This window comes from Clarias gariepinus, chromosome 28 (assembly GCF_024256425.1).
Source record: "Clarias gariepinus isolate MV-2021 ecotype Netherlands chromosome 28, CGAR_prim_01v2, whole genome shotgun sequence".
NCBI lineage: Eukaryota > Metazoa > Chordata > Actinopteri > Siluriformes > Clariidae > Clarias > Clarias gariepinus.
In genome coordinates this window covers 16,907,105-16,927,204 of record NC_071127.1, presented here as the reverse complement: position 1 = coordinate 16,927,204, position 20,100 = coordinate 16,907,105, and the positions used below count along the sequence as shown (strand labels likewise).

At 38.2% G+C, this 20,100-nt stretch overlaps 1 protein-coding gene across 1 annotated transcript in view; it reads right to left on the bottom strand.

The window, feature by feature from the left end:
* grin2da (glutamate receptor, ionotropic, N-methyl D-aspartate 2D, a) overlaps positions 1 to 20,100 on the bottom strand; it is a 148,784-nt gene that overhangs the window by 7,489 nt on the left and 121,195 nt on the right. The window contains exons 10-13 of the mRNA XM_053489590.1: positions 13,451 to 13,576; positions 13,000 to 13,229; positions 6,312 to 6,472; positions 3,961 to 4,148 (exon numbers count right to left, since the gene is read on the bottom strand). Coding sequence (XP_053345565.1) covers positions 3,961 to 4,148; positions 6,312 to 6,472; positions 13,000 to 13,229; positions 13,451 to 13,576 — 705 coding nt within the window. The remainder of the gene's footprint in view (positions 1 to 3,960; positions 4,149 to 6,311; positions 6,473 to 12,999; positions 13,230 to 13,450; positions 13,577 to 20,100) is intronic.

The window sequence follows — 20,100 nt, the reverse complement described above, 5'->3', positions numbered from 1 at the left end:
GTAAACCCTAACTGATGCAGTGAGCATTTCATTTCTGTATCTCCTGCTCATGGAAAATATGTTTTTGTGTTTTAGGAGGGTCAAATTCATGCCCTGTATCAAACATAGAAAGCAGTATTTCCAGAACTCGCAGGATTAAGACTAAACAGATGTATGGCCATAAAAAAATGACTTGTTAGTAAGAATAATCAGAATAAAAGGACTTCAGGTTGCTAGAAAGCATAAAGATTGGGTTTAAAAAATCATGTGGTCTGATGGGTCCACACTAACCCTATTCCAGAGGGTTGGAAGCGTCAAGGTAAGAAGGGACTTTCCAAGATTTGAATTGTAAAAGAGTGATTCTGGGAGCATGAGGAATCATTTGCATGTATTAGTTAGACTCCCTGGGCTCCAATAAAAAAACTAAAAGAAAAATAATATAAAAAAAATTATTTTTTTGATATTACTGAAATAATATGTTATGACTTTGCCTTAGGTTGTTGAAACAATGACAAGGTAAATGTAGGACAATGATCGATGCTAAAGGTCATTCAATAAAATTTTAATAACTTTTTTTTTTTTTTTTTTTTGGCCAGGCGGTGTAAAAATTTTCAATTCGAAAAGAATAAATGAGTAAATTGGCCCTAGGTTACTTGTACTGTAAGTTTGTTCATTAACTAAAAGCAGAAATAAAACATGAAACAACTAAACATGCAAAGGGAACCATGATAACATGAAGTAAGTCACACATTTATTACATTTATTGTAAAGGGCAAAATTGACATTGTTTCATGAGTCTTCACTGGCCTAAACCTTGGGATACTCATTATTGCTTAATTAACTGCGTTATTTCACGGAACTTTCTTTTGGGTGCTCCCTTCAATGGGTCGCCCCAGCAGACCATCCGCAGACCCCTTAAAGGGAGCAGCCAACTTTGGCACTGTGTTTTTTTTATGCCGGATGCCCTTCCTGATGCAATCCTTGCTTTTTTTAATCTGGGATAGGTACTGGCACCTCATGGGTTCTAGGTAGTATGAGATGTGGCATTAACCACAGACAACAGGGCTCCAGCCTGGATCCCTTAGATTCCCCAAACTAACAACCTAAAGTCTTAGTCGCCTGAGCCACCACTCCACTGCTTGCCTTAATTTCATGTAAAAAAAAAATTAAATAAAAAAAATTAAAAATTAAATAAAATACAAAAAAAAATGTATTTTTTTTTAACAAGCGATGATGAACACAACTGTTTTTAAATCGTTTTTTTAGTATGACTTGTGGTGTGATTTTATAACAATTAAATTTAGGACCCTAGTTGATCCCATAGTCCACTCATACAGTAAGTACAGTATATCTAATAAACAGATTCCTGAAGGATTGTTACACTTTTCTGCTTTTCATTCTGTTTTTGTACCCCTTGTTAACAATTTGTTATATAATTTGTTAGTAGACATTATTTAAAAAATCTATGCACATACTTGGCATATTGAGAAAAAGTCCTACCACTGTATGCAACTGACTCTTCCAAGGCTATACTATCACTGATAACAACCAGCGGATCATCTGGGGGATGTGGATAGTACTGTACATGGATGCATTCATTTGCCAAACAAGAAATCCCAAGTCACACAGATACAGTACATTTGATCTGGCAGAATAACAGAACACAGTTATGAGAATAAAAGCTCCCTTTATTTCTCTGTATACAGGAATCCACTGCTACCATATTGCACTTATCCCAGTGTTTCACTAGTCCTTGGATACAATCAAGGTAGAAGGTTTTCTTAGTACACCAGAGCCATGATCAGACTGCGCGCTTCACCTAAAAAGCACTGGCCTCCCAGGAACTCCTTGAATGGCGGAAATGGCTTGGAGCCAGGTCAGGACTATACGGAGGATGTGGCAATAACTATAGGCCAAGCTCCTGCAACGTGCTGTTGGTGAATGATGTGTACAGTTCCCACAGACAGACGCGTCTCTGCATCAAGCATCAGCAGTGGGCTCTAAACCACCATCGTCACTCATGGAAGTACGGCCTTCTTTAAAACGTTTGCAACATTCACATGCTTTACTGCAGCTAAGAGTCTCATGACCATACTGTCTTTATAGTTTCCTTTAAATGTCAATCAGTTTTACGACTCCATAATTCCATCACAAGTCCCGGTTTGACTTGAACACCCCTTGTACATTTTAGACAGCATTTAATTGCTTCTACTCAATTGTACACAGCACATAGGCATTTGCATTACAGAAACAAGGATTAACTTAAGCTAATCAGGGTAAGTCATAAATATAGGGTCAACACTTTACATTTTTTTATTCTGTTATCACCGGAAATGCTTCTTAATATAACATTTTAATAGTCAAATACAAATGGATCAAAGGATTTTGTGCTATAACAGTCCCTAATCCTGACCTAATAAGGAATGGAACAGTTTGTTTTCATGTGTAAACACATATGTATTATGTTTTGTAAATATTATTATTATTATTTGTAATTATTGGCAGATTAATAATATATACATATAATAAATTATATAATAGTACTCTAATATAATAAAGTACCTCATATCATTTTTGCATTATTCTCTATAAGAAACAAAATTCATTAAAATATGATTTAGCACCTTTCCGTTTGGGATGGGAATAAAGCACTTTAATAATCATTATTAGTGATCAGTTGCTAGTGGGTGACTAAAGCGAAAACAACAGATCACCAAAGAACACTGCTGTGTGCTCCTTTGATCTCAGCTTGCCAAACACTGTTGGGAGTCTCTCACTAGCAAGCTGCTAGATGAAAGGAGGCAAGGTGAAGCCAGGCATGGCAGTCTAACCCGATTTCTTGTTAAGAGTGCCAGTAAAGATTTCACAGTTTGTTGTGAGGTTGTGATCTGGGAGGTTGTTATTAAGGGCTTTGAGCCTTCGTCTAGCTTTGATACAAACACATTTGTAGCGTTGATGCATGGCGTTGGACGGATAGTCATAGAAATAAATTAATACGCAGAATGAAATGCGATGTGGCTGGACTAAGGCAATATGCAATCATGAGCAGATAGACTTATTTCTAAACGAAAGAGAATGTAAAATATATTTATATAACTGGTGTTACATCAGTGGGCGGCACAGTGGCTTAGTGGTTAGCGCTGTCGCCTTGCACCCCCAAGGTCCGGGCTCGATTCCTGGCCAGGTTCCATTGGGACCCTGTCTAGGGTGTACCCCACCGCGTGCGCTAAGTCTCCTGACACCCTAAATACAAGATTAAGCAGTATAGACAGAGAATGAGTAAGTGTTACATCACTTATCAACAGGATCTCTATCCTCTGGCATCAATTAAAATGTAGAATCTTGTCTATTATTTTATGTATTATGTCTAGACGAACGTAATGCCTGTGCAATACCTGTGTCTTCTCCTATCAGGGACTGCAAAGTGAACGAAATGAACAAGCTTTCAAAATGCACTGTTGTTCTGTCACTTCAACAATGGAATCGGCGCTGCTGCCGTACAGCTCCTGACTCACACACTCATCATCATATTCACGCTCGCCTGATTAGCAATCATGTACACTCAATTTAACCGTGGCATTGGTTGAATCTCAATACTCTCTTCACTACCACACATGGGTAAAGTCTACACTCAGTGTCTCGTACCTGCAGTGTCAAGGCTTACTGTTCTGTCAGAAACCAGTGTTTCTGGTTACGACTGCAATTCCGCTTCTTGGGTTTACTCTATGCCTTTATGTTTTACCTCGATTCTGCCTTGATCTTGTTTTAAAATAAACTCTCCTAACTTGGAACTGTCACCGTCTGACAACAGAAATACCCGACATCTCATATTTTCACAAAGTTTGTTTGCTCTTTTCAAATCTTGTATCACCTAAAATAGGTTCCACTGCCATAACTAACCGGAATCCAGTGTGAACAAGCTACGTAAAAAACACTCTTTTTTTTTTTTTAGCTAAATTAATTGACCTCTAATAGTCTTACCATCTCCCACCAGTTGCAGCAAAGCAAGGTCGAGCGGTCGTTTCCAGCGCGAGTTCTTGTGCAGGGCGATGCCATATCCTGTAGTAGCAAACACCTTCCCCGAACCAATGGTCATCACTTTACAGCCCTCGTCTTTCCGCGCCATGTAGTTTAAAACAGCTGCATCGTAGATAAAGGCATCCAATTTGCTGTAAGCAGAAAGCAATAAAAAGTGGTGTAAAATTCATCGGTAAAAGTTTAGAGAGCTTGGCAATATAAAAAAAGTGATCCGATCTTTCTTAGTGTATGGTTGCTGCATCATTTCCAAGCGTGGTCAAATTAAAGGTGTGTTTGTTGGAAAGAAAAAAAATCTTAGGTCCTGCAACAAACAAAAACAAAACAACAAAACCCAAAACAAAATAACAAATTAAAAACCCAAATAAAAAAAAAAACGGAGAACAAAATAACTATTTCAAAAACAAAATATCAAAACCCAAAACAAAATAACAAAACCCAAAACTAATTTGTTATTTTATTATTAATGTGTTTTTTTTTTTTTTTTGGGTTTAGTTTTTTTGTTTTTGGATTTGTTAATTTGGTTTTGAATATGTTATTTTAGTTTCCGTTTTGTTAATTTGTATTGCACTTCTCAGCCAGTAAGATACAAACCGGAAAAGATAGGTATAGTTTGCGAATGAAATTCTTTCCGCTGATTGGACGAGACTTCTGTCACTTAATATATACAGAAAGCAGGAACTTGTTTCTCTATCTTTGTTTCTTGTGTGTTCTGCTTCACTTTAAACTACGGTGGCCGTGAAGTGCAAAAAAACAAAAAAACAAAACTGACTTTAAGGCCACCGTAAGAACGCCATATTTAGGATATGTAAACAATAAAGACAGTACATGTTTGCACATTCATACACACACGAATCTACCGCTACTACAGTACTTCCTGTATATCTTGAGTGACAGATGTCTCGTCCAATCAGAATTTCATTCGCAAACTATACCTACCTTTTCCGGTTTGTATCTGATTGGCCAAGAAGTGCAATACAAATTAACAAAACGGAAAACAAATGAACAAATTCAAAACCAAATTAACAAATCTGAAAACAAAATAACAAAATCCAAAACAAAATAACAAATTAGTTTTGGGTTTTGTTATTTAGTTTTTTTGGTTTTGATATTTTGTTTTTAAATTAGTTACTTTGTTTTCCATTTTGTTAATTTGGTTTTTAATTTGTTATTTTGTTTTCAGTTTAGTTTTTTTGTATTCAGTTTTGTTAATTTGTTTTGCACTTCAGGGTCACCGTATTATACACTGTACAGTCCCTACTTTATGTTTGCACATTTTTCTTTGCTGCTCTGAGGTAGGAATTTTCCCAATGTAAGTATATCTTATCTTATCTTAAAATGATACATAATGAAGCACGTGACCAATTTGAGTCACAGCTGCATTGCAGGTATCAAACTGCTAGCTGTCTGCTAGGCACCACTTTAGCTAAACCGCTATCTGGAATCGTAGTTGAACTGGAACCTTTTTAGTGGATACGGGATGACGTGTAAGGTTTAGATTACAGCATTCAATTAAATGCAAGGTGACCTTATCATAGAAATTGAAATTAGCCACCTCATCATTTTAGCTAAGCTAAAACTACTGTAAGCTAGCTAACTTGTGGTAACTAAGGTAAGTACGTAGGCGTGTTTGGACAGTTTCCATACAGTCCATGTTGCAAATACACACATATACCAAATTTAAATATATGTTAAACAAGAAAAAATCAGAAAGGCTTTTAAAAAAAATATATATTTCTTTATTACTCCTACCTCTTGTACAACTTTTGTACTTCAACAAATTGAAATTACAAATACAAATACAATCCTCTTTCTCTTTGCTAAGGTTAGCTAAGCAAATATCGCTTCAAACCAAAAAAGTCTATTTGTTAGAAAATGGTGTTTCGTAAAGTAGCAATTTCAGTGTAATTGTGATGTTTCCGGTGCCTTCACACAAAGGGTGGAAGTCAGCTTTCACACCCACTCTGAGACAGACAGAATCCGACAGCCGACAAAATAATTAATGGCTATGCTCTGATCCATGCTGTAACCCACATCTGTCTGTCCTGCTACATTAAAAGGAAATCTTTATTTTCCACGACTCCTTTAGTCAGCTTTATGGTTTCAGAAGCTGTGCCTAAAGATAAAATTGAACTGATACAGTAGATTTTCTTTTTATCCAACACAGCTTTTGCATCTACTTACACAGGATCGACCACTGAAAATAAGAATATATAATTTAGCTTAGTATAGAAGTAAAGGCTTAAGTAAAGACTATAGTAGTTCATGTTATTGTCAAAAGGATCTCATCTACTCACCCAGTCTTGAGGTTTTCAATGGCCTCCTCGACTCCTCTCTGGTTGTTGCGCACCATAAATTGATGCATGTTAGGGTAGTTGCTGCGAATATTCTCCTCTGTACTGCCATTTGGGACGGTTCCAAAGCGAAGGGGAGGGTACTGCTCCGTCGGCTGCTGGAACTAGAAGGGAAAAACATGAGGAATGCTGAACAGACATATATGGCACAATCTATGACTGGTATTCCTGACAAAATGACAAAAAAAAAAAGGGATTTTATTTTTTACCACAATAAAACAGGGTGCGTATTTAATTTGTTATTCAAGCTAATGATGTTTTGGTCAAATTACACCAATCAGTCAGTCACAACACCATTACTATTTGAACTGAACAATGCTTATCACCAATACGGCAGTAAACAGGTGACAGGAACATGGGCACCTGCGGGGACCAAAGGCCAGTCTCTGTGGTCCGATTCCACAGAAAGGTCAATGCAGCACATATCACAGGAAACAAGTCAATGCTGGTTATGATAGAAGGGAACCAGAGCACCCAGTGCATCAAAGCAGTCAAAGAGTCCAAGGTCGCCCCCCTGGCCCCCAAAATCCCAAGATCCCAAACCGACAAACAAGTACAATCCATGGAATCCCCAAAATTACTAAACAAAGGACCCGCTTTGCTGCTGCAAACTTCCTGGGATACCAAAGCAAATTCCCAAAGGCCCTACGAAGCACCAGCATGAGGGGCCAGAGCCGCCCCAGTGACACAAAGGGAGCCCAAAACCTAGGTGGTTTCAATGTTAAAGGTTTTATTGTTATGACTAATCAGTATACATTTTTCAAACATGTTTATTATTTATAAGGCAGTCGTAAAATCATCTGATCCACATAGAATCAATAATATTAATAAAAGGTGTTAGTTTTAAATCTTAATACCTGGTCAAACACTAGCATCCAGGGGACTTCCCTTTGAGGGGAAGTGGCAGACATCTTTGCTGTTTTCTAGTCTATCACTATGACTGAGATTACTATGGTGGCTAATAAAATCTCCTTGTTTTAGCAGGTGTATGATATTCAGCTAGAGCTAGCACTAAACAAGGATGGGATTATCTTATCATTTGAACTGGAATAGTGGTCACTTTACTTTGGGACCAATTTATGCCAGAACACCATAAAGGAGACTTCATCTGATGGGAGTATGCCAAACGAGCCCACGTGTTTTGTGGCATTAGAGACAGCCTTTGATGTTGTGCCTTGACATTTGTTTTGTGCTCCATTACTTTGTGCAATCTGGTGGTGTCCGCCTTCTTGACGTTAAGTTGAAACCGTTTAAGATGGCTGTCAGACACCATCCATGATGTGTCTTGTCCCATTACTGTTTTGGTTGTCAAGGACAGATAATCAAGACACAGCGAATGTTGTAGAGTTTTTCAGTATTTTCCAGATGATGTTCCTTGATAGAATTTGACCTTCAAAAAGAACCTGAACGTTTTGCTGTTGAGAGGCAACCAGCTGGGACAAAAATCCAAGGCCATGATTCTCTCCAGGGGAATAATGGAATGTTTTCTTCAGGTCAGGTGATGGATCCTAACCTCAAACAGTAGTTTAAGTTCCCTGGAATCTTATTCATGAGTGCTGGTAAAGCAAAAAGTAAAAGTGGTCTGTAGTGACCAAAAGAATACGATCATAGTTACAGGTTGGAAATGTGAAGCTTCTCCAAAGGGTTTTGGCTTTACTCTTTATGAATAAAGAGGGTGAAGGGTTGGCCATTCAAAGGAAGTTTGAAGTAGATGAGCTGCTCATTTAAACGAAGAGGATCCGGTTAAGTTTGTTTCGGGTTACTTTGTAACGATGCCCTCTGGTCAGCTCCTGCTACAGGCACATTTAAATGAATATTAATACTGGGGCAGACCCATAGCCTGCTGAAGAGATTAGACTGCATAGCTGAGTTAGAAGAGAATACTGTGAAGAAGCTTGAATCTATGGCTAGTCTGGGGTGACCTCTTAGCCTGTTGCTATGACAACCGCCACCAGGAAGAGGGAAAATGTATATATATATTAGACACAGTCATTTTATTTGTCAAAAGCACAGTATGCCAGAGACAATGGAATATTTAGCATGCTTAAAGTGACAGATTCTATAGGAAGTGACGTCTCTGGAGGATTTGGTGGTACATGACAGGAACTTGAAGTTGGTTACTCTACCCATACCAGGGTTGCTATATAAGGGCGCAAACTGTGATTTATATGTAGACTGTTGATTCAGTTCAATTCAACTTTTAGCTATTTAATTTCAATTGCACTACTGTTTATTGTTAGCTACAGCTATATTTCTTACAGGATGTGAAGTATGAACGAAATGTTTGTTATGTCTGGATTTGTAAAAAGCAATAATTTATTTTTTACCCTATCAAACCTATGTTCCACACTCCAGTCCAGTGGCTGGCTATACTGCACCAACAACCCATGAACTTAAAAGAAACGATACTCTCGCAAAACATGAGTATTTGCGAAAGTTGGAAGCGGTTTGGATTTTCTGCAACGAATGTGGTATAGTTTTAAGAATTTTGTCCATTTTAGACCATTAAACATTTAAAATTTAGTATAGCCTCAATAATTTACAAGCTGTAAATTGATCCTGAATAAAAAAACTGATCCATCTATTCAGTTAATTTACTCATTCAAATTGCATAATCAATTAAAGTGCTCAGCTCTGATGTTCTCCCTTCTGCGCTGTCCTAAAATCCATGACTCCATCCTTAGTTTTGCTACCAGTGTAATCCATGTAGACTATCATCACTGATGATGATAAGGATGATGATGATGATGATGAGCTCTGAGACAACTGCATTATGAGCAAACGTCAGGATGTTCTTTGAGCTGTCTTTGTGCCTAAAAAGCAGTGTTAATTTACAGTATGTGATTTAATTGTTGTTTGTATTAAATACAAAATAAATTTAATGAAAGTTAGTGTGCGTAACTAAGGTTACACAATAGATTTAGTATTTCTTCAAGTCTGTTAGTTGTAGTTTATTTTGAACTAAAATTTTACCCTAATTTTATTAATGCCTACTAACTTTCGGAAAATACAGCATAAAATTTATTTTGCATTTAATATTACAACAAGAATTAAATCACATACTATTAGGTCACATTTTTATCCATATATTTTAATCTCAGGTGACAAGTCCACTCAAATGATTTGTAAATTGTCCTATAAATAGTTACAGTGGCGTGCATAGGCTATAAACAACGTGGTTTTACTGTGACTGTAGGGTAATTTGTATAACTGGTGTAATTGCAAATAGTGCTACAAGAACAGGAAGTTAAGGAAGCTACAGTGATTGCGGTGCATTGTAAATCAGGAGATTTACAGATTTCCGATAACAGACTTACGCGAAACCCTCTTCTTCGGTAGATGTACGATGTCAGAATGAATGACCTCACTCATTACTGCCTGAGTTAAAGTGGCTTCATACCGTTAAGTCCGTTCAATTAGAATTGCAGTCTACAAAGTTTGTAATAGCAATAGCATTCACTTTGACCTAATTCAAACATTGTTTCTAAACCAGGGTTAACTGTTATCAAGGTAAACAAAAACGCAGCCTAATATTAAACTAATCCTACCAATTTAGTAGTAGCTAACATTAGTGATCATAATAAGCTAGCCTTATGTGCCGGCAGTTGATAACATTACTATGCAAGGTCATGGGTAAATACAGTAATACTACACATCTGAAAGTAAACTGTATTAATCCAACACTGATCACATTCTGCATAACTGTTATATAAATCTTAATGTTAACTTTAAACTATAAAAAAAAGTTTCGTTCATTTTTGAGCAGCTGCTTCTTCACATTAGTTTTTCCAACTAATATTTTAATGTTTTTTTTTTTCTAGTTTTGTTTACTGCAGCAACTTGGATGAAGTTATCTCATACTGTAAATCATATCTCCTTTTTTTCAAAGTGCAGGGAGAGCCATAGCCAGTAACGAGAGGTTTGTTTTTGATGCCAGTGGGTACATAACATATTTTTTAACACACAATCATAAGATATGCTACTGCAGTTTCTTATTGGACAAAAAGATCAATTAAATAATTTATCCATTTATCAGTCATTTACATTTAGCGTTTATTTACCAACAAACATTTAATCAGAGTTTCATCATCTGGTTTTCATAGATTGCTTTTTATTTTGTCTCTGCTTTTTATTTTCCCATCTTTGTCATGGAAAACTAAGTCGTCAACGAATATTTTCCTCATCTTTTTCGTTGATGAAATTAACACTGGTAAACAGGGAGTTCAGAAGTGGGCCTAACATGCATCCTGGTGGGGTGCCTGTATTCAGAATCAGCATGAGATCTATTTGACTGTTTATGCTAATTGAAAGGATTGAGTGCATACGCTTTTTGCTACAGTACATATGAGTTATTATTAATAAGAAAAAGGAACAAAAAGCGACTCTACAACATGATGTTCTTGAAGCACTGTGAGTCACGCTGACTGTCCTGTTATAGTAATTCACAGTCAGCACTGTATCAGGGTTGTCAGTTTGGAATTGGTAGGAAATTTGTACTCATTTGTCACACGCCAGCTTAGATATGTCAAACATCATCTCGTCCCTACTTTAGGCATGAAAGAATACATGCAACCCAGAGCAATCAACTCACTGAGACGTTAAAGCAGAGCAGCTCATAGGTTTTGCTCTTTTACTTTATACTACAGTACGTTCTGTTCTGAAAACAGAAATGGCAATTTAATTGGTCACAAATGGGCGATACCATTCTACAGTATATAGTCTACTAGTGTACCAATCATGTCATTGATATGTAGGCACAATTCTTAGTGTACCTCCAAAATATACAACCCTGATTCCAAAGATGCGTCAAGAAGGCGAATAGTAATCTAGAAAAAGGAGGATCTGTAAAGTGCACTGTATTGAACACCACATTGTTTACAAATTCATTTCAAAAATTTAAGATGCTCGACTGTTAACCATTATGTAACATTACCATTTCTATTAATAACCTTTTTTAAGCTTTTGGACACTGAAGACACCAGTTAGTGGGATTTTCCTTATTCTTCCATTATGCAGCTCTTCAGCTATACAAAAAATGCATGGGGTCTTTGCTCCATAATGCACTACACATCTGCAATTGGAGACAGGACACGACTGCAGACAGACTAGTCTAGCACCTGGGTTTCTCAGGGATGTCTAATATAAAGATGGTGAATGAAAAAAAATTCATTTTTGGAACACAGTGCTACGGGCACTGGCACAATTCCCCAACATGCCTGATGCTGGCTTTTGGACCTAATGCTGATAACAGCTTGTATGGTCCTTTTACTCTTTGGTCCAGAGAACACAATTGCTGTTTTTTCAAAAGACTATATAAAATGTTGATGTCAGATGAGACCAACCCCAGAGACGTCTTTGGCACTTCTAGACAGTATTGATATATGGCCCCCTTAAGCCTTAAGTTGCATTTATAAAAGCAGCGACAAAAGGTGGTAATGGACAAAGGTTTACCAAAGTGTCCCTGAGCCCTTATTATAACATCCACTAAAGATACTGTACATGACAGGTTCTAAGACAGTGATGTCTGATCACACGCTTTCAGAAGTGTTTTGCGGCCATGCCCTTTACGCATCAAGATTTGACAAGTTTCCTTGAATGTCTTGGTCATTTTGTGTATGGTATCATAGTAATATCCAGGAGCAGATTAGGTTTTTATTGCAATTAAGGATCTCTATCAGTTAGTATCACAATTTTAGTTATCACAGTTTTATAAATATCCCAATTTGATATTACTTTTTTTTTTTCTCTCAAATTCAAACACAATTCGAAAAAAATATTACAGGATGCTGTGATGTGTGAATGATTTGGACTGCACCCCCTGTTGGATTATAGAGGAATGGCATCATTTTACCACCTTAAATGTACTAGTATAATTTTTTTAATTAAGTTTGGATTCAGTGTGGCAATACATGAATTGCCACACAAAAGGATTATGGTATATCATTTCCTCCCCAATCGCTATTATATTCTGTATTATAATTGATTCACCTGTTTAACATCACCGGTTTCCTCAACATCTTGTAATTATACAAGACGTAATCTTAACACATTGTCCATCTATCAAGGAACCTCCTTAGTTCAACTAATGACCGTGGAGACCAGTGGAGGCCAATGGTGACCACTAAAGTTATGTGGTGTCCATAACTAAACCATAACTTTAAAACCGTGGTAGGACCTCCAGTCAACATTCACACATGCATTCACATTCCGGCCAATTTAGGAACGTCAAATAGCCTAATTCGCTTGTCTTTGGACTATGGAAGGAAAGCGGAGTACCCAGTTGAAACCCACCATGCAAACTCTATGCACACAGTCCCCAAGGTGGGAATCGAACCTGAATCCTGGAGGTTCCAGGTTCTATTGATCTTAAAAACATCATTATTAGTGCTTAATTAGCCTTGTCCCAACTTTTTGGAGAATGTTGCACCCACCATATTGGAAATATGTGCATATTTTCAACAAACAGATAAGTGCATATGGTAAATCACCAAATAATGTGGTGTTGTACTGTTCTTTAATGAAGTACAAGTTGATGATACAGATGACCAACTTTATTGGAATTAGGGTTGTATAATCAAAATTCTGTATTCATTTGTTATAAAAAATTTTAATATTGGTATGGTTCAGTTACCTTCTTGTCACTGAGGCCAGACACCGTGTCAATGTACTCTTCTTGGATCATGAAGGCAGCCAGGTTAGCAGTGTAGCTTGCCAAAAAGATAACAGCGAAGAAAGCCCAAACCAGCACCATGATCTTACTTGTGGTTCCTCTTGGGTTTTCTACAGGCACTGAGTTATTAAAGACCAGAGCCCACAGCAGCCACACAGATTTTCCTATAGTAAACTTCGATCCTCCCGCCACTGAGAGAGAAATAAAAACCATTAGGACATCTTGGGGCTGACTGGAGTGCGGGGAAAAGACGACACAAATGGTGTATGAGCAACAATCAGACATGCTCTGGCGATTTAGAACATTATAAAAATTGACTGCATATTTTAGTCTAGTAATAAGCAGTAAGTTATGCGCTGCTGATTTCATTTTTAGATGTGCCTAAGGCAAAAAAAAAAAAAAAATCACTTACGTTTTCCACTTTGCAGGCTTCGGTTGTATCCGACAGGGCTGAAAAACTCAAAGATAAAAACGGTTACGGCCACCACAGACAGGCACATGACGAACATCATCACCCATACGGCAGGACTGTAAGGTTCTGATAGGAAACAGATGAGAATAATAAGGGTAGGGATACACAAAAGTCACAAAGGATAAAAATCTACATTACAAAACATAATAAGGACTTCAATATTTATTGCACCAAATAGATGTTGTTGTTCAATACCGACAGTTAGGCATCGAGGAAACAAAAAAAAAAAACACTTGTTTTAAAAGGACATTTTATATAAAATTAATTTTTAGTCATTTTAAGACGTTAAAAAAAAAAAACAGCAATAATTTTTTTCCCCTAATGTGACCTCATATAAGACACACCCTCCCCGGGCTCCCAGATGAGTTCAGCTCTGATGTTTGTTGGTGAGGCGGGGCTTAGCAGTGGCTCATTTACATAGACACTAAAATGGCATGTTCAGAGGAGGGGTGAAACAAAGAGAGTTTGATTTAAGGTATGGAAAATGCATTGGAATATTGAACCTTTAAAGAACAAAATGTTCTTTCAAATATTTGGACCACCATTAGCTGCCAAAATGCTTCGTATGTCGGCATAGATTCTCTGGAACATTTACCAGGACTCTTTGGCTGATTTTATATGCAGGTAGATTTTTCATTTATTCACTCATGTATTCATTTTTTTTACCGCTTTCCCCTGTAAAGGGTCATGGGAAGCCTGAAACCTATCACCGGAGACTTCGGGCACAAGGCAGGTTACATCCTGGATAGAGAGCAAAGCCATCACAGGGCGCACACACTAATTTACACACTACAGGCAACTTGGGAATGCCAGTCAGACAAATCTGCATGTCTTTGGACTGTGGGAGGGAACCGGAGTACGGAAGGGAAACCCACCAAGCACAGGGAGAACTATCACATAACCAATCCTAAACAGGTTGCCATGGCAATAAACACAAAGTCCCCAACTCCCAAAAAATGCAGTCTTGGAAAATAATTTCTGCTGGTCAGTTAGTTGTGTCTAGGATTACATACCGTAAATACATTTACTCCTCTGGAGTGTGTTTACTGTATGCATCACAATGTTTACTTTCGTCCTCAATTTCGTTGATGATGAAATCTTAAACCTTATCCCGAAAAATCTGAACCCGATCATCCGAGGTGTGGTAATTCTTTAAAGAAACAACTAAAAATGGTGCTGTGCACACTGTGTCAAAGTGAAATAGCACACCACAGCATGCACACACACACACACACGCACAGCAACGAGCATCTCAGAGGAAAACACCCAGTCTCTCGGTCTGACTTCAAAATGACGAGACAGCAGCCTAAGTATGTATTAGAGTGTGTTTAGTCTGAGTGTTGGTAAGTGTCAGTGCCTGGGAGTCAAGATTCTCCAGATGCTAACGGCTAGTCTGGCGGCTCCGCTTCTCAGCGCGTTGGCGAGTTGTAAACAGTTTGTTTATGTGCATGAAGCCTTTTAAAACTTTTGAAGGTTGCTTCCTACATAAATTTAATATCGGCATAAGTGATGCATGAGCCTTTCTGAGACTAATGCAGAAAACTATTTATCTATCAGTCTGTATAGAGATATATGCATTTCCTGCATATAGAAATACTGTTTATATACAGTATATATTGAATATATATGTTGTTAGTCTTCGGCTGCAATTGTCTTGGGGTTGCCGCAGCTGATCATCCGATCCGCACACAACTTGGCACAGTTGTGTGCCGCTGCGCTTTTAATAAAGTTCATTCATGAATCTTCTATAGTATACCCTATCACTTTCCCAGTACAGGATCGCAGGGGCATGTTGCTTATCTCAGGAGACTTTCAGCACGAGGCGGTAGACCGTGGACAGGGTGTCAATCTATCACAGGGAGAACAAACTCCACATGCACAGACTCAAGACAGAAATCGAACCCTTGACCCTTTATGTCCACAGTGCTAACCAGAACGGCACCGTGGTGCTCACATCAAAGTTATTTTTATTATTGAATTATCCAACCAGAAAATTGTGAACAATAATCATTTTAGTTACTGGTCCTATTGAAATACTAGCCTATCTTTGTGACTGACGCTTCTTTCAAAGTCACTTTTCTTTTCCTCACCAAATTGTTTCAGAATAAAGGTCACCTCGTCCTGTTCAGCATTTTTAAACATGGCACAGAGCATGGTATTATGTTAGCTGATTCATTGTATCATGTTGTACATCTGCCTCGAGGTATCTACCCTCATTAATTTAGGTTTTCCCTTTGTTATTTGTCTGTCAGCTCATTAGTTTAGATAAGTGTACAGATAACGACTTATAAAACCTTTTCCACCTTAAGCGTGTCAATACGTTAGAACAATGATCTCGGGCTATTGTAAAGTGAATTATTATAAGGAGTATTTTTACACACATACTAAAGTATGATACGTACAGTATTAGAACACCTGATACTGTCTTCCATATATAGGCCGAAAATGATCAGTTATTACCAGAATATTACTGAAAATCATCAGTAATATTTTTTTCTGCTATGGGTTTGTAGAGGGAAGTAATAAAGCAACCTGCACAGAAGGCATGCATTACGTGAACCAATCTATACGCCATCAGGCAGATGTCTGCCAATGTGGACAGCTAAAGTGCAGATTATTTGTCATATAAGTGAATTTCTTTGCAACTGTTAAAGGGAAGGATTGACACCCAGCACAAAGTATTCTGAGCCAGCCATGAGTCACCAGTGCTGTAAGAAGTGGGGTGTTCAGGCTTATGCATTTCTTACTTGTTTCAGATCTCAGTACCTGACCACATAAGTCTTACACGCTAAGAATTCGAACGCATTTAGCGGTGGCCAATTCAGGTGTAAAAATCATGCCACATTTTTTATTTGAGTCCTGGAATGTGCCTGTTCCATTAGGGAAGAAAAAAACTCAACGGATGGTCATTCAATACATTCAACTTCATTTCATTGCCACATAACGTTGCTGAGGCTAGACCTGACCTACAGAAGCAACCCCAGATCGTAACACAGTACCGTGGTCACTATGCATGAAGGGTGCATGGCATCATGTACTTTCCTTCTTGCCCTGACGCAACCATCGCTCAGGTATGGGGTCAAAACTATAATCCATTCATCAGACCACATGACCCCTTTCTTCTAGTCCAATCTTTATGTCTTCTACAGCAAACTTTAGTCTTTTTTCTGATGAGTCTCACTAACAAGTGTCCAGTAATTTGGCCTGTTTTTTGGCCGGCCGGTGTACATACAGTACAAAAACGGTCTGTATTTTCTCTTCAGTGGGAGAGTTTGAGATTTATTCCCCCCGATGTATTAAATTCCCACCCGCATTTCCTAAACAGGGCTACAACTACCGGTCAGGGAGGGCCGAAGATGATCACGTCCTCCGGGCCACATGATGCCACCAAACACATCTTTTTTCGAACTACAAGCTCATGCACCCTTGAGAGCGGCGTAACACACTCAGAGCACAGTGCTATCTGTTCCTTCCGCTTGCGTGATCTCCCGTGATTAGCTGTAGAGCCGTGATCGATGTAAGATTGCCCATGCCATCCCTCTGAGAATACTCGGCTCCCTCCAGGCCCCTGGGTGCGAGAGACTACAGCATCACCCTGGATTTGAACTTGCAATTTCCAGTTGATAGGTCTGAGTGCATAATGGTGTAATAAAAAAGTTTTTTTCCTTAAAGGATGTGCAAATAATTTTATAGACTAGCACTAGACTAGACAGGGTGATTTGCTTGTCTATCCCAGATTCATGTCAGAGGCTCCTACACCTCTTACATTCAGGGCTAACATTAAAGACTGCATGATTACTTTATTAATCGAGTTCATTCTGTAGCAGGTTTAAACTTATAACTACAGTATGACTGCTTTGAATCCAACATTTAGATCTGTTTCTAGTTCAAGTCTCTGGAGCGTGGGTAACTTCTTGAGGTATTCTGGTGCTATCACACTTTACATCACACTTTACATATTTTTCTATCATTCTCAAACACACACACAAAAAGCCTACATAAAGAATACTTCAAATCTCAAGTCTCTGGAAGCTACTATAAGCTGAATTCTCTGGAGGGATGCCTTGCAAGCCAACTGCCATTCTTTTTTTTATTTGCAAATTGCTTCACATAAGTTCAAAAAGTTCTTGTCTGATATGAATATGAGGATGTAGCATGTAGCTTTGAGGGCGTCATGGTAACAAAAGAGATTAATGCTGCTTACTAACTCTGGCCACGTCCATCTCCACAACGGAGAACCTGGTCTTCGTCAATGCCTGTGGGCTGTGAAGAACACTTCATCCCAAACAAATTATTGGGTATTTTTTAACAAATCATGATTATTTGGTCTGGTAATTGCTCTGTCAGGATCAATATTTTGATCTGCCTAGCAGATACTGCCTATTAAGTGTGGTAAGACTTCAACCAGGAGATCGGCCAAACACCTTCAACAGTGGTGGCGGAGGTTCTGCACCCTGACCTCAGCAAGGACTGCCAACTATTTCTGTTTGCGTGGTATCTACAGGATGCCTGCCACAGGCGACGTGTTACTAAGGGACATGACATTGGGTGAAGATCTGTAGGGGATGTGTATAGGGATATTCATGAATAACTGCTGGTGTCTGGCATTTTATTTATTCTGGTGGAAAAAGCATGAAATATACTGTAGGTTGGCTTTAACCATCCGAATACTACTAGCAGCCCAAACCATCTATATATATTTTGGGACATCCTGTAAATGTCAGGTGGTGAGCCCTCCATCCAACTCAAAAGTACCATTGTACCCTCTACAACTGGCCCAAGTATAATTTGTATTGCATGCAGAAGCAGAAATAAAAATCTGCTATGGTCATTCTTCTGAGATTATGCTTATTATGCTGATTTCATTGGCTTTTTTTGTGACAACAGATACACTGCCTGTGGCTATAAACGTGTTATTTCACAATGGTGTCCTCGATTTTAACCTATTTAGCAATATAAAATTTTAAAAGGCCAAGGTTACCTAGCAGATTAGTACTGTATGCTAAAAGAGATTCTAAAAGTACTACTTATAAGGAATTGTGTTAAATCATGATTGATTTAAATCAAATACATTGCGGCGAGCCCAGGAACGACGATCCTTCCTGTTAAGGCCTCTTTACAGTAAGTCAGAGGCACTGATTATGAGGTAAGGCGAACAGATAGAGGTAACGCTTTGCAGATAAGTCACAAAATCTCCAAATCCGATGAAGATAAACTGTCCCTGTGGCTTTGGTGATGATTTCCCAAGAGGAACCAGCTATAGGACCAAAAGCTGAATCTTAAATAATGAGGTTCAATCCTCTCTCCTGCGGAAATCACTGCACCCTGACCCAAAGATCAAAGTTGTTTTCCTTTGTGGTTTCCCCTTTCGGCTGGTCACAGAAAGTGCACAGAGAAAGTCAATAGAGACTTCTGCTTGAGTGGTTGTGAGGACTCATCTATACTGATTGCCTGAACATAGCAGGTGAATCATGATGAGCTCCAGGGCTGTGCTCCATATGGGGGTACTCGAGGAGTACCACAATGCCTGGTCAAGCTCAATCGTACTTGTGCCAAAGGCAGACATGATTTAATTTATTTATTTTATTTTTTTGTAACTTCAACATCAAAATTTTATGCTTATTTAATTCCACACGTTGCTCGGTCATTGCTTGCTTTGATTTGGCACTAGATTTCAGTAAGTGATATTGAGACTCCCTTGGTTGAAAACAGCCTGTTTTGTCAGCCTCACTTTTTAGCTTGTTCGGACAGATCCCCCCCCCATGCTGCACATCTGGATGACATTCTGTGGCTGACTTGTTCATAGAGGACACCACCATTTACATTAAATCAAGTGTTCAACAACATTCTAATTTTAAACCCTGATGAAACAATAATTACCTATTTTGAATGACCAATAATAGTAAAAAAAAAAATCGCTATTTAAGATATAAACAGATTTTTTTCATTACAGTAAGTCCCCTACATACAAACATTCAAGTTACGAACTTTCGAAGATACTAACATGCATTTGCGCATATTCAACCGCAGAAGTTAGATCACATGTCCGGCATACATTGTCATGCACGTGCAGCGTGTATCCCATGATATCCGGAAGCAAGCGTAAAAGGAGTGGCGATGAAGTTGGTACTGCTAAGATGCGGCAAGCAATAACAGTGGAGACTAAAGTGAAAATAATAGAGAGAATGGTGGAGCGAGGTAAAAAGATGGCAGACGTTTGTTTTTTTAGTATGAATTGTTCAAGTATCTACACGATTCTAAAGAACAAGAACAAAATCATCTACAGTTTTATACTGTGTATAGACAATTGTGTTAGTATCCTAGTACCTAGAAACTGTTTTTTGCACTTACTGTACAAACAAATTGGACTTATGAGCAAGCTCTATAAACGGAACTTGCTTATATGTAGGGGAGTTACTGCATTAATGTTTCAATACAATTTATATTGCATGCTGAAGCATTATTAATTTTCAGCATAGTAAATTTGAGAAATTGGTGTGATTTTTTTTTTTTTAGATTTTGTAACTTCATTGCCTTTTGGTAGCAACAGATCCATTGTGGAGACAGCATGGTGACTTAATAGAACTGAG